The 13983-nt window shown below is 43.3% G+C and overlaps 1 protein-coding gene across 1 annotated transcript in view; it reads left to right on the top strand.

Annotated features, from left to right (window-relative positions):
* SYN3 (synapsin III) overlaps positions 1 to 13983 on the top strand; it is a 189981-nt gene that overhangs the window by 47195 nt on the left and 128803 nt on the right. The window contains exons 6-7 of the mRNA XM_041416911.1: positions 5970 to 6126; positions 11871 to 11960. Coding sequence (XP_041272845.1) covers positions 5970 to 6126; positions 11871 to 11960 — 247 coding nt within the window. The remainder of the gene's footprint in view (positions 1 to 5969; positions 6127 to 11870; positions 11961 to 13983) is intronic.

Consider the following 13983-nt stretch of genomic DNA (forward strand, 5'->3'; position numbering starts at 1 on the left):
GCAAGCTACAGTACGGTCACAGCATGAGGAGGCAAATCCTTTTTCATAGGAGAGGTAGAGAAGAAACTGGCCAACTCACAGGTGTTTCCCTGCTATTCAGAGCTTGCAGGCTCCAGGAGATGTGTTGTCTGACTAAAAAAGGTCTGTCTGCTCCAGGATGCCAGGCTCTGTAGAGCCCAGTGAGGACACTGTCCTCTGCCCACTGCATTTTTCCCATCCCAGTAGGTTCATGCACCCCAAAGGTCCATTGAGAAGCAGCTACCTGAAAGGGGCATAGAGCTTTTCCATCCTACAGAGGCCATGCTTGCTCACCACACAGTAGTTGCACGTTGCTAGGAGGATGTTTTCTTGTCTCTCCAGGACAATTTGTTCACAAGACTTGATAGTTTCTTGTAGTTCTTCTACAGGGACAATGCCCAGGAAGGTCATGGGAGTAGCTGCTGTTTGTGACACTGATGTAACAAGTATTGGTAGGCAGTAGGTCGTTGTCCAGCTTCTCATGTTCTAAGAAGCTTGTGCCAAAGACAAATTCTAGCCATTGTCAAATTCCTGTATTTTTAATTTAATTCTTGACCCTACTTAGGGTCTTTTATAAAACATCTTTTTGTAGTTATTATTGTTGTTTCAGGGGCAAGGTGTTGTTGTATTGGTTGGTTGTTTTGCTGCTTCCAAACCAAATTTCTGCATTTTTATGTGAAGTTGCAAATAGGAGAAAAAAATTTCAGAAACTGATAGGGAAAGTTTAGGTTTCTAGCAGCCAGATGGAAAAATATGTTGAACACATGGTTCTCCCAAGTTTCGCAGAAAGTGCCGCACGGTGGAGTACAATATGGGCTATGCATTTAACACTGAGAAACATTTGGGCAATATTTTTTCTATCGATGGCATGGCAATTCATAAAGGTAATGGAGAAGTGTGTGTAACAGCCTGTAAGTTTTTGAAAATTCAGTTTAGGCAAGGGACCAGTGTGCCAAATGGCCACTTTCCTCTCTGAAATACCCTGCAGAGACAATGAGCTGGGGCAAGGTGTCTAACAGGGTATACACCCTGGCAAGCTGCAGTTACATATGAAGCAATTTAACACCTCTAGTAAACATTTATAAACTGAGAAATTATTCCCATATGGGGGATGATCTAACATTGGTTTTTTCACTGATATCTCCCCTCTCTTCACCTGCCTGTCCCTGTCCTCAATTTCTTTTTAATAGTTTTTTAAATTTTTCTTTTAGCAGGGAGTACAAAAGAGACAGTGGAGTGTGATGATTATGTATTTATTCTCAGTTACTTCCACCTCAGCTCCTGCTGCTAAACAGCTGCTTGGAGGCCTACTTCTCCCCTTGGGGTTTGCTGATGTCCCAGATGAATAATGTCCCCCTTCACCTCCCCGGCAGCTGGCGCCCAGCCGACATGCAGGCAGGATGCTGACAGTTATCAGGAAAACATTTGGCATGCAGGCAGCTGCCAGAAAGAAAAAGTCACTCTGAGCAGACCAGGGTGGGGAGCATTCCAGCTACTGAACTACTCCCTGACCCTTTTTGCATTTACAGTAATTCTTTCCAGTAAGGAATAAGCCGCCAGGGTCTAGAGCACTCAATAATTAGTTAATCCAGGATTAAATACAAGAATGATTCAAAACTTTTGTACATTGTTTCAGTCTTGATCAGCTATTTTTTTTCAATCAATCCTGCCATGATTTGTCTCCTTTCCACATGGGTTTTTACTAAGGCTTCTTCCAGAGAACGGCAATCATCCTAATGTCACCTCAAAGTTAGCCCTAAATGAGCATGGTGTTGGGCCAGATAGTTTCCAAAGATCCTCTCCAACCTAAATTACTCTATGACTTTATTCTGTGATGTTGGAAAGTATTTGGATCACCTTTGTAAAAGCTTAGGATCACAAGCATTTTGAAGGCAAATTGGTGTTGGCAGGTGTGGTTGTTGCTACCTTCAGGCTTTGTCTGAGTCCACATGCTTTTCCTTGTCAATGCCAATCTGTTTAGAAGTAAAATATATGGCAGACTTTTGAGACTGCCAGACTACAGTTCAGAGAATGTGTGACTTGATTTATTGGTTAGCTGAGCATTGACCTGTGGCTGAGAAGCAAATCAGAGCATCTTCCAGGCTGTCCTCATCTGCCTATAGTGGTATTGGTCCTACTGCAGCTGTGATTCCTGGCTCCTGCTGCTTTTGCCGCACTAATCTCCCACACCTCCCATGTTTTTTACTCAGCCATTCTCTATTATAATGTTAAAAAAAAACCCAAAACAAACTCTGCTTCTCTCCTCCAGCCTAGTAAGGAGAGATTATTCTTTATTCTATGTTGCTTTCTTTTTTTTTAAAACCAGCCCTGTGTTATCTTATTTATATAAGCAGTCACATTTGTTCTTTATTTGAATAACTTCAGGCCTTATTAATATACTAATATAGCAGGCTTTATTTCTTTCTGTAGAAAATATGACATGAGGTTTTGACTGAAATGACTTTTTATTTTAGCGAATTTTCAACTTTACTAAAGCATCAAACAGAATGTTAAATCTAACACTGAGATAGGGGAAAATGTCATTTCATATAAATTTTCAGTAATTTAATAACAATGCTATTAACACCAAAGCAACACACAAAAAGATCGTGTTTCTATTTGTAAATGCCACTTTCTATTAGGTGTCAGACACCTGAGGCACTACATTTTTTGAGGGATTTTTTGCACTTCTTGGGCAAAAGTTGCAGCCTCTTATGGCTTGGACTTGTGCCTCAGATGATTCCCTGAAGGCTTCATTAATTGCCAGTAATGCAAAACTTGTTGTATCATTTTGTTAAATTATGCAGGTCTCTTCTTCTCTCTGTCATGCCAGGTAGGAAAGGCTTTGGAAGGGAATTTAGTCAGAATGTCTTGATCCCTGGGAAGTATCTGAAAGATGAATGAAGTCTCCTAGAACAATGCAGGGTAGCCAGAACCTGAAATGAGGATGCTGCCTTCAGTGTCCTGGCAAGATCTTTTTCTATTGACACAAAGGGCAAAGTGTCTTGTAAGACTGTCAGTCTTCTAAAAAGAGAGCAGGAGAGCCCATCCTTCTCCAACAACACCAGGAAAAAGCTCTCTCACCCATCATGGTGCTGAAATGTAAAGCACCCTTTGGCTGCAAGTGATTATGCACAGTGGGAGGGGTCATACAGAAGAATTTTGACAATCACAGAATTGATTGGGAAAGACCTCTGAGAGCATTGATCCAGCCATTAATGAGCACTGCCATTTTCACCACTAAATCACACCCCTAAGTGCCATATCCACACACCCTTTGAACAGTTCAAGGGGTGGTGACTCAACTACTTCCCTGGGCAGACTGTCTCAACGTTTGATAACCCTTTCCATGACGAAATTTTTCCTGATATCCACTAAACCTCTCCTGGCACAACCTGAGGCCATTCCCTCTTGTCCTACACCTTGTTACCTGGGAGAAAAGGCCAATCCCCACCTCACTACAACACATTCCAGCACCTCATGTCTTTCTTTCGGTGAGGGACCCAACACTGAACACAGGATTTGAGGTGTGGCCGCCTCACCAGTGCTCAGCACAGGGAGACAATGTAATGTGTTGATCACACTATTTCTGATGCAAATAGTGTATTCTTCTGTGTTCTTTCTTTATGCCCTCAAATTGTTTTGTGCTTCAATGAGAAAAGCTGAAGGACCAGGAAGCAAGCCAGAGTTATGGCTATATGCAGAAATAAGAAATAGGAGATCTCTTTAAGGCATGAAACCTCCCAGCAGGAATTGTTGTAATCATCTTCTCTACCACAAAGCAGGCTGGGGAGCTGCTTTCTGCACAGAAATGTTATTGGTTGTTATTCATTTTGCTGCTGGTCTCCCTTTCTCTGGTGCTCTGGTGCTCTTCAGCTGATGTTTATTCTCAGCTAGTCCCAGGCCTGGCACTCCACTGCCTTGTTCTCAGTATCCATGGGAACATTCACATTGTTCAACAGCTCAAAACAGGGATTCAGTGTCCACCTTCGCTTTAGAGATTCACTCCTCATCTGCTGCATGAGAGAGTGCCCTGCCTTCCTACAGGACACAGAGTTTGAGAATAGGCTTTTCTACATTACTTCTGTATTCTTGTGTCCATCGTCTAAGTGGAGAAACTCTTTCTTTGCCAGGATCTGAAAAGACAAGAGCTTTTTTCCTGAGCTTTTGGCTGGCAAAAGTAAAGCAAATGAAGGCAGTTTCCCAGCCACCCTGTGTCCTCCCCCTCTCAGAAAGCTGGATGAAGAGAGACATGTCCGGAGCTCCTGCCTCTTCAGGCACCACAGCTGTTCAGTAACTCAGCACAGGTACTGAGCCCTGGTCCTAAATAGCTGGTTAATCCTTCTTGGGGACCTGTGCCTGCCTCCAGGGTGCTTTCTACACAGCAAGTCCAGCAGAATGGAGCAGCTCAGATTTTCCAAAATTTGTATTCACTTGATGTTTCTCAGTGGAGGTCACCGCTTGCCTCATCCCCATTGATACCAGGGAGGTCCCTAAATCAGCTGCAATAGCACAGCCCTCATGGTGCTCATTATGCATCTTGCTGCTGGAGGAAAGCACCACCTTTGGTGCCAAGTACATTAGAGAACATGCCTAGATTTAAAAAACTCCATGGGAGGGAATCACAACATTTCTACAGCTTGGCCTCTTGCACCACAAAAGCTGAGCATGCTCCTCACGGTGTCTCAGGCGGGTGATAACAAAAGTCCAAGGTCAACAAACAAAATAAACATCTTTAAAACAACAAAGCTGTGCTGGGGTTTGTGTACAGTGTTTGTTGCCACAATCTGGCCCAGAGTCACCATCTCACATTTCCCTGCCAGAATGATGGAAATATAAATAGGGGCTATAAACCCAAAGTATTTCCAGCTCATACATCCAAAGGATAGAAATTATAGTCTTTTAGCAAGGAAAATGTTGGAGGGTAGTGAGGTAATGGGACCTGGTTATAGAGCTCATTTCTCTGAAAATCTTTAATACAGCATGGAAATTTTTCAATGTCCTTGATGCAACCTCTCTTAACTTGTAAAATAATCCCTTCTTTCCGTGGAAAAGCCCCTTCCTTTGAGAATGAACTGCTGAGCACCATTTTGGGAACCATTTCTTTCCAGCTGCTGTTTCCAGATATTTTTGAATGGCTTTGAAGATGGAGTGTCAGCAAGGAATAAAATCTGGCTGCTTGAAAGATAATCCATTGCCTGTTGGCTTACCTAGAAAGGGCCTCACTTTTCTGTGCATTAGCTGAGGGCTGCTGCTGTTGAACCATAGGAGTCCAAGCTTCACTCTTGCTAAATAATATTCTGGAAGTCCATGCCATGAGCCACAGCAGCTTATGAGGGGCTCTGCTCATTTGATTAATTACATTGCCATGCCTGCCCTTCACTTGTTGCCATAAAAGCCGGGGATGTGCTGCGTACGTAGTAAACAGATTAAAGGGGGAATGTGTGTCAATGTATGGATGTGTATGAGACCTTTTTGAAATCCTTTATGATCTTCCCACCCACTGGGCATTGCTTCAATACGGAGCTCAATCATCAGGAAACAAACTTGCTCCCTCATCTGTGTTGCACATTGCAATGAGCTTGCCAAGTACGGCCAAGTTTTTAGAAACAAAAGAGAATCCCCCCACCAGTGAATTTATGACCCTTGGCTCTGCTTGCGGCTTGTTCCTGTGCATGCCTGAGTGACATGGAAACTGCAGAAAATCTGTTTGGTCTGTTTCTATGCTCTTACATTTGCAGCTACATTGGATTTTTCCATTTTTATAAATGACTAGGGGGTTTTGTTGGGTTCATTACATTATAAGACAAGCAATACACCATGAGAGGCCCAAGAGAAGAGCAACACCTGTTAGTGAAAAGAAAGGGGAAGGATGGAAAAGAAACAAGGAGTGGTAAGAAGTGCTTCTGGAGCATTTGAAAGTAAAACACCATTCTCCTCGTCTCTTCCAGGTCTTTCAAGCCGGATTTTGTCCTGATTCGCCAGCACGCCTACAGCATGGCACTGGGGGAAGACTTCCGCAGCCTCATCATCGGCCTGCAGTACGGTGGCGTCCACACAGTCAACTCCCTCTACTCCATCTACAACTTCTGCAGCAAGCCCTGGGTGGTAAGTGATGATGCAGCTCTGCTGCCTGTCAGCACTGCAGAGGGGATCTCTGGCACCAATAGAAAGCCCAGCTCGCCTTCCAGAAGTTTCAGAGGAGTTGGTCTCTTTAGGTTAAAATCTAAACAACCTTAGGAATCCAGATGGGAGCTGTTGGATGAAAAAACCTACCAGCGCTACTTCTTTACCAGCCTCTAGTTGTATCAAGGTGCTATTTCTTCACCCTGAGCAGGATGTTTCCCTTGTCCCAGACTCAAAAGGATCACCAACAGCTGACGTGCAGCTAGGAAGGAGGAGGGAAGGTCCCTGGGAAGGACCCACATGGGAAGAGGTAGAGAAAATCTGTCCAGTGAGGGTCAAATCACCACACATGCAGTTTCTCAGCAGTCCCAGAACTAAATGCAATATTATTATAAAGTGTTGGTTCATTGAACCTGAAACACTGCACCTTGCAAAGACTTAGGCTGGGTCAGCTCCTGATGAGGACAAGGCAGTGTTTTGATTTTGCACTGGAAGATCCCTTTGCCCATTCTTTAAATTTTGTCAAGTTCACATGAAAATCTCAGAAAACCTTGACAAATATTATCACTGGATTTTCTTAGCCCCAAATCCCTAGACCATTTCTGTGACCAGCTCCAAGGCAGCTGTACCTTCAGAAGCAGGAGTGTTGAAGAGATAAGTTGACCATGAGCCACAAGAGTAAGGCCAGCCATGGCAGCACCTGCAAGAGGGAGTCAGGTCCTGATACCATTTTGGAATTGGCGTATGGGTTTTCCAAGCAGTTTTGTCCCAAAATGTCTTCTCTGATCACTGATGCTTCCAGAATGGAAATTTTCCTGCATTCTTCAAAGCAACAAACTACAGCTATATGGATGTGAGAAGGAGATGGGGCTTTCCAATATGAAACCATGGAAAACTCTTACATGCGTTTTCAGGAATTCCCTTACTCACTGAACAAATTGATCTTGGGGTGAGATGAAATTTTTGTAGCAAATGATTACTATCTTCCTCATCACCTAATTAAGTGGGGGTTTATTTTTGTTTTTCTCCTTGGAGTAAATATCCTAGTGGTCCTCAGTGTGTTGGTTGGTAGCTCAAGTCCAGATGAGGTCTCAGACTTTATTTCCATGATTGGGCAGTGTTGGATTTAAGTAATTTCTTAGTAAAATGGGCTGGTGTAATAAACAGAGTAATTTCATTTTTCACCCCTTTTACAACATTTTTGGGGTTTGTTGAGACCAAAAGAAACATCTTTTCCAAAATTACTGTCATGCAATAATCAGGGTGGTGAGAACAATCTCACTTTGCCATCATTATATAGGTGGTCAATGTACATTTGACTTCAGTTCCCATTTGATTTTTCACTTCCAGGCTCAGTACCACACCTCCACACTGTTTCTGATAGTTGGTCCTACACACAAGTGCATTGGCCCTGTGACCAGACAAAAAGCCTGCACATTTACACTGCCTTTTGCTGACAGTCATGTAGTCCATTCCATTTGATTTTGGGGCTGAGTCAGTCAGGGCTTAGTTGACACTTTGCAACTCATGCCTTGTAATTATGTTTCTAATGGTCTGAAGGGGTCTCAAGATATCAAAGGTCTATTTTTAGGCAGCTAAAATAAAAGAAAACAAGCAAACTTAGCACATTAAAAAAAGAAAAAAAGAAAAAAAAAAAAAAAGCAGCGCTGGAAAGGCAGTGTGGGAGAACTTGGCTCTGCCAGCAGCTTGGCTCTAGCTACTCTGGGTCTCGTTGTGCCATGCTTTCCTCACAGGGAATACAGCTGGCACAGGCAGCCTTCCCAGAGGAGTCAAGGAAACCACTTGCAAACAATTTAAATAGGTTTGCAGAATGTCTCCTTTCCTTGCTGCCCCTGCACACACATCACCCCCAAACCAGTGATTGTAACGTGCTCAGCAATCTAAGATTGTATTGAATGAGCAATGCTCAGATGGTATTTAAGCTCATGTAGAGATTGCAGTGGGGTATTTGAGGGCAAAAAGCTTCACTGGCAGCAGAATCAGAAAATTTTGGTTTTGTGATAGCTGGGAAGTGAGAGATAGGGACACTTCGGTGCACGTTCCACTTTGATTGCAAAACAGGCATCTTGAAATAAGCGATCTGCATAACAAACATTATTGGAAACCTTTTGAATCTAGAAAACAGTTGAGATGCATGAAGAAATGAAATTAAATACCCTTGGGAAATGTGCTTTTCACTCTCATTTTTTATTTTCTCCAAAAATGATTCAATTTCATAGAAATGTTTATGATTTTGTGGAGGGAGATGAAATTGAGACTGCTTTTCCTTGGCAGTTTGCAACCAGTTTTATTCTCAGCAACTCTAATTGCAATCAGCTGAGTTTGGGTTTGAGTTTACTCAAACATGCAGCCCCATTTTTAATGACATTTGCCAGGTTTCCACTTCTGCCATACAAAAACTTCTTCAAAGATTAAAACAGGCACAATTTGAATTGGATGTTTCTGAGAGAAAAGAAAAAGTATTCAGGGGGTCTCACACTTTGAGAGAAACATCTAAGAAATCTAAGATGATCCCAGAACTATTGAGAAATAATACTACAAGCACACTAAGCACAATGCTTCAATGACTAATAATAATTTCTGTGTTAGAATTCTAAGTTGCAGTCCAAAATACAGTGGGAAGAATGCTCAGAGTAGTACTCACACTGCATGCAGGTAGTTGCAAAGCAACTTCTGCATCTGTAAGGCAGCAGACAGCATAAAGTTTTTCTCCTGAGTCCAGGGACTCCTAGTCAAACTATTATTGACTGTCAAGGGATATAGGCTCCCTGAAGACCTAGGCACTTTCAAAATGTGTGAAAGGCCTTAAGATGCTCTGAATGGATCTTTTTATTTCTCTGTATAGAATCCCTGCATGTAACTCTGATCTCCAAACTGTCAGGCCAAGGCATTTCCCTTGCCTGTGTGTTCCAGGTACCTAAAACCAGGCTGTGCCACTCTGCCTTGCCCCATGTGTTATCTGTGATCTGGATGCAATCTCACTAAAACCAGTGGAAGGACAGAAAGCCAGAACTGCTGCCAGCATGTGGAAGGTGTGGTTATATTTGCAGAGCTACTGACAACAACATTCCTACCCATCTGCATGGGGAGATGTTACTTGAGCTCTGTTATCAGGTATCTCAGAGCCTGCTGCAGCACGTAACATGGGAGTCTCTTTGTCAATGTCCTGTCCCTAACAACTGGTAAAAAAAGAGAAAATGGGAGGGAACTGTCCCATGAGGGGCAATACCAAAGTCAGACCTTTTTGCAGGCTTGGCCCAGTGACGAGGCTCCCAGATGTCTGAATCTCTCATCTGAAACACTCGCTATCTCAGCAACAGCCAAGAGCTGTATGCTTCAAAAGGAACATGTCAGAATGTTGTCTATCAGCTGCACAGTTGTTCCAGTTATTTTGTTTGAACTGTTTTCCCAGGAAAACTGTACACTGCCTCAACATCACGGTCCATGGTTCACTAGGGCTGCGTACACACACAGCAAGGGGCATGGGCTGGTCTCAGCCAGAGTGTTTTTCCTTCTCTCCCTGGCTCTGGCTCATTGTGTTTAACTTTTAAGCCCTGTTTGCTCACCTTGCTAGTCAAAACAGGGCTTTGTTTTTCTTTTCTAGAATGTGCAGGGCTAGTGCAAGTAGTTGAGAGAAGCAAGCTGTCCTCCTTCCACAACATCAATACCCTCCTTGCCAACAATAATTATTCTACATTGGGAGTTTTTCCTCTTATCTGCTGATGCATGTGAGGGTGGTGGTGGTGTTAGTGATGGGACATGTTGCCTCTTGATGTTTCCTGGGTTTTCTTTAAATGCTGTGTTTTGAACTACGAGATTAGGAAAAGGATTCTTTGCATTTGTCTGCAAATCTGCTGGCAGCTGCCTCTTCAGCATTTGACCTGGGTCTGGCACAGACCTTGCAGCCTAATTTTTTTTTTTCACACTGACAGCATGCCAAGATTTAACTCTCAAAGGGTTTGTTCTTCTCCACCAGCAAATGAAGTTTCAACTTCTTAGCAGCAATTCTTTTGGAGTCCTTAGACTAGCCCAGAAGCCCAGAAAGGAGAAGAGCCTTAACAGGGCTACTCAGCAGAAAACATCCTCAGTACCTCTCTCTATCTGCAATGAAACCTTGGTGTTGTGATTTGGTGCTTTTACTGGCTCCAGCTCTTGCCCAGAAGTGCTCAGAGCATGCAAGACTAAGCAGCTAGTACTATTGGGAAGAAAGGGATCTTTCTTTTCTTTCCCTTCTTCCCTAGATGTCTGTTTCCTTCCCTTAGGTGGCACAGGGATCTCCTTCAAGATTAATACATCCCTACTTTTGATGGGCAACTTGAGAAACTCATGCAAAGACTCAAAATCTGTCCTTTCTCAGCCCAGGGTGGAGACCTTTATTAATTACCTTGATTTTACCTGATTCTGAGGGGCTTGGAAGCTGAATTCAATTCATAAACTACGTTGTGAATAGGACTCAGTGGGGAACCCAGTCCTATCTACCAGCTCAGCAGGAACCAAACACTTTATTCTCTTATGTGGCTGCCAGTCCAACCACTTCACCAACAGTCGTGCCAGTTCAGCACTCTGTGGTAACTGTGTCTAAGCTCCTCCTGAGATTCTGGGATGTGCATCACTCTTACTCTCTTTGGTATATGAACCCTACTTCAGAAATATTTTCTGTCATGGTTATTAAGTTTCTCCGTTATAGTTTTGATTTTTTTCTCTGGGTGATGAATGATGGATCTAACAAGGAGGCTGCAGACAACATACAGAATAGTCTGCTTGATTCACAGATGGCTGAAGAGGAGCAGGAATTTGCTGTGATGTGCTACACTTCTGTTGGGGCTTTGGAACCTGAACAGAAATCAAAAATCAGTCCTACCATGGGGGGAGCTTTGTGTCTGGTTGGGCACAACCCTGCATGATAAAAGGGTTTATAATGGTGATGATAGTGGTGACAGTGGTGAAGTTCATGCTGATGGGTGGGGACAATGACAAATGTTCTTCCTTGTGTGTGAAATACTGGAAGGGCTGCTGTCCCCATTGATGTTATACTGCTCTCTAGATACCAGACTGGTGCCTCCCTCAGACCTCATGGTAGATGGGACAGGGACAGGCAGATGAGCCCCTCTCTCTCCTGTCATTCATGAAGGGCTGTTGGGGACCCTTGGTTCACAATAAATGTCACATCTGATTAACAGTGGACTCTACTCCCTTGGTCTGACATTCAAACCCTCTTGTAATCGCTGTCCCTTAGCAGCTCTCCTGCCCTCCAGCACAAAGTGCCTTGCCTGGATTTGGTTTTGAGGAAGAGATCCAAGGGACAGCTTTGGTTTATTTGGTCTCTGATGGGAGTGATGGCACTGATTTCCTGGCTCTATCCTCTACTAAGAAAGGCTCCTCTCCCCAGCTGCATTTTGAATGCAAATCTTGTTCATAGTAGATCTCTAAGTAAATGCAAACTGATTCCTTTCTGACTCTTGAATCCCTTCTATGCTCCCTTAGTCCAAGGTTTGTGTACATAGGCTGGCTTGGCCATGAATAAATACAGCAGCTTCATATTTTCTTGCTGCTCTCAGGTCAAGAAAGCAAGGTGGGAAAGACATGATAACATTTCTCTCACCTCCTTCACCACTGTCAGAACATTTTGCAAGCATTTGCCTGTTGCACAATAAGTCACTGACATCCACTGTGTCTGTTTTTTGTTCCCCCTCTCTCACCCCAAGTTCTCTCAGCTCATTAAAATCTTCAACTCGCTGGGCCCTGAGAAGTTCCCCCTGGTGGAGCAAACGTTCTTCCCAAGCCATAAGCAGATGGTGAGTAACTTTGCTTTCTTCTGATGCCACTATGGATGAGGAGGAGACAACAGATGCAAGCTGGGCACAGGAAATGGTGGCGGGAATGCTGGGAAGAGTCTAAATTTTTCTTACAGAAAAATACCAGCTAAAAAGTGATAAGCAAAAGACACTGCTTGGGAACCTCTTTCCTTTCTTGCCCAGCCCTGCCCCTCGGTCATGTGAGGACCCTGAAAAAATGTACAAAGGGGCTCAAAGGCTCAAAATTAAAGCAGAATTCCATTTTAAAACACAGTCAACAAAAAGCTCATCCCTTAGAGCAAAGAATCACTCTGTTCAGATTAAGTGGATTTTCCCTACTCCTGGAATTGTTTAAAATATGCTGACAATTTGGAACATGGGTCCTAAGAGAGGTTTGTTTCACAATGTTAGTTCGCTTGGTCTGTCACGTGCTCACCATCCATGAAACATTTATCAGCCTGAAGGTACTCAGGGTAACTTGGAGTTTTTAAAAGAGTTTGTTTCAGCTTCTCATGTTTTCTTTGCACAGTGCTTTGGGGTCTGGTCTTTCTGTCAACAGCTGAATACTCAGTGCCCTGTGTGACTGCTGGGCACTGTACCAAACTCTCAGGGCACCTTCCAAAGAAATCTGCGTAGGTGCCTTTAGTCCTGGAGAACATGGCAAAGAGAGGGGCTTTGTTTACAGCTGGTCATGGCTCTTGTTTTCCCTGCCTTAAAGGAAAGACTAGTCCTTTGTGAGTTTTTGCTCCCAGCTTACATCCATGAATTAGTGGCTTTTCCTACATGGCTGAAACTTTGATGAAATCCTGTATGAACCATGACCCCCTGTGTGGCCACTGGCTGGCTGAGCTAATTTCCCAGGCTTAACTGTGAACACAAGCAGCATTGCCAGCCTGAGCATGAGGGTTGTTGAGATGTCAAACTAAGGCTCAAAACTATTTCATCCCGTCTTTTCTCACACTCTTGTTGCAACACTGTGGGCCAGCCACAACACAAAATAGGGTGTAGATACATGATCATCTACTTTCTCATGAAAAATCCCACTGCTGCCTGCTAGGTACTCAAATATTTTGGAATGCCAGTCCTTCACCTCTCTGTTCCAATGCTCTCTCTACCTGTGCTGTGTAGACTATGGCACCTCCATGCTTCACAGGCACATCGTGGAGGTAAGTACAGTCATGAAGTGGTATTATCATTTAAGACATAAAGAAATGGGTTGTCCTTAAACAATGTGACAGTGTTTTTCACATCTATAAGATTAAGTAGTCACACACCTGTTGCATTTAATTACTAATGATTTATGAAGAAGGTTTTGTGACATAAATAATGCTTCGGGACAGTTGTGACTTGGACCACCATTTCAGGAACAGTATTTTTGGAAGACTTGATAAAGGTAATCATTGCAAATAAGTTAGCACTTTTAGCACAATTTTCTTGTCTGGCTATCTGATTCTTGGTTCCTTATATGTAGATGTATTTGGTACCAGCAAAGTAGACGGGTTTAGCACTGATCTTATTTTCACTTATTTTCCATCTTCATAACTAATCACCTACTTGGAGATGCTATTATTTACTTCCAAAAGGGTTCAGGAAGCCTTTTAAACTGGAGGTAATCTCATATTAACACAAACACTACTGCTGACATGCAAGCCTGAGTAATCTGGTTTAAATCAGTCACTTCCCAACAATTTACAGAAGGAACAATCCACTTGGGCAAGTTCAGGTCAGCCCTTCCCGGGTGACAGGGGTGGTCTGCCTCACAGAATGAATCTTCACAACTTATAAATATCTTTTCTTGGAGCATCATCACAGAATCCTGGATTGTGGGAGTCTGAGAGGTAAAGTGCCTACACCAAGCATGCTGCATTACAGTCATCACCAAGAACTTGTGGAAGCTGCTTGTCCACTGTGCATCAGCTTCTCCATTTGACAGATAGGAATCTACTGATCCCCTTTTACCACTCTTTCTCTTCACTCTCCGGGAGGTATTTCCAAGCTGTACCAGTGAGCACTCATAAAACTC

This window comes from Onychostruthus taczanowskii, unplaced genomic scaffold, assembly GCF_017590055.1.
Source record: "Onychostruthus taczanowskii isolate IOZ18803 unplaced genomic scaffold, ASM1759005v1 scaffold53, whole genome shotgun sequence".
In the NCBI taxonomy this organism is placed as follows: Eukaryota; Metazoa; Chordata; class Aves; order Passeriformes; family Passeridae; genus Onychostruthus; species Onychostruthus taczanowskii.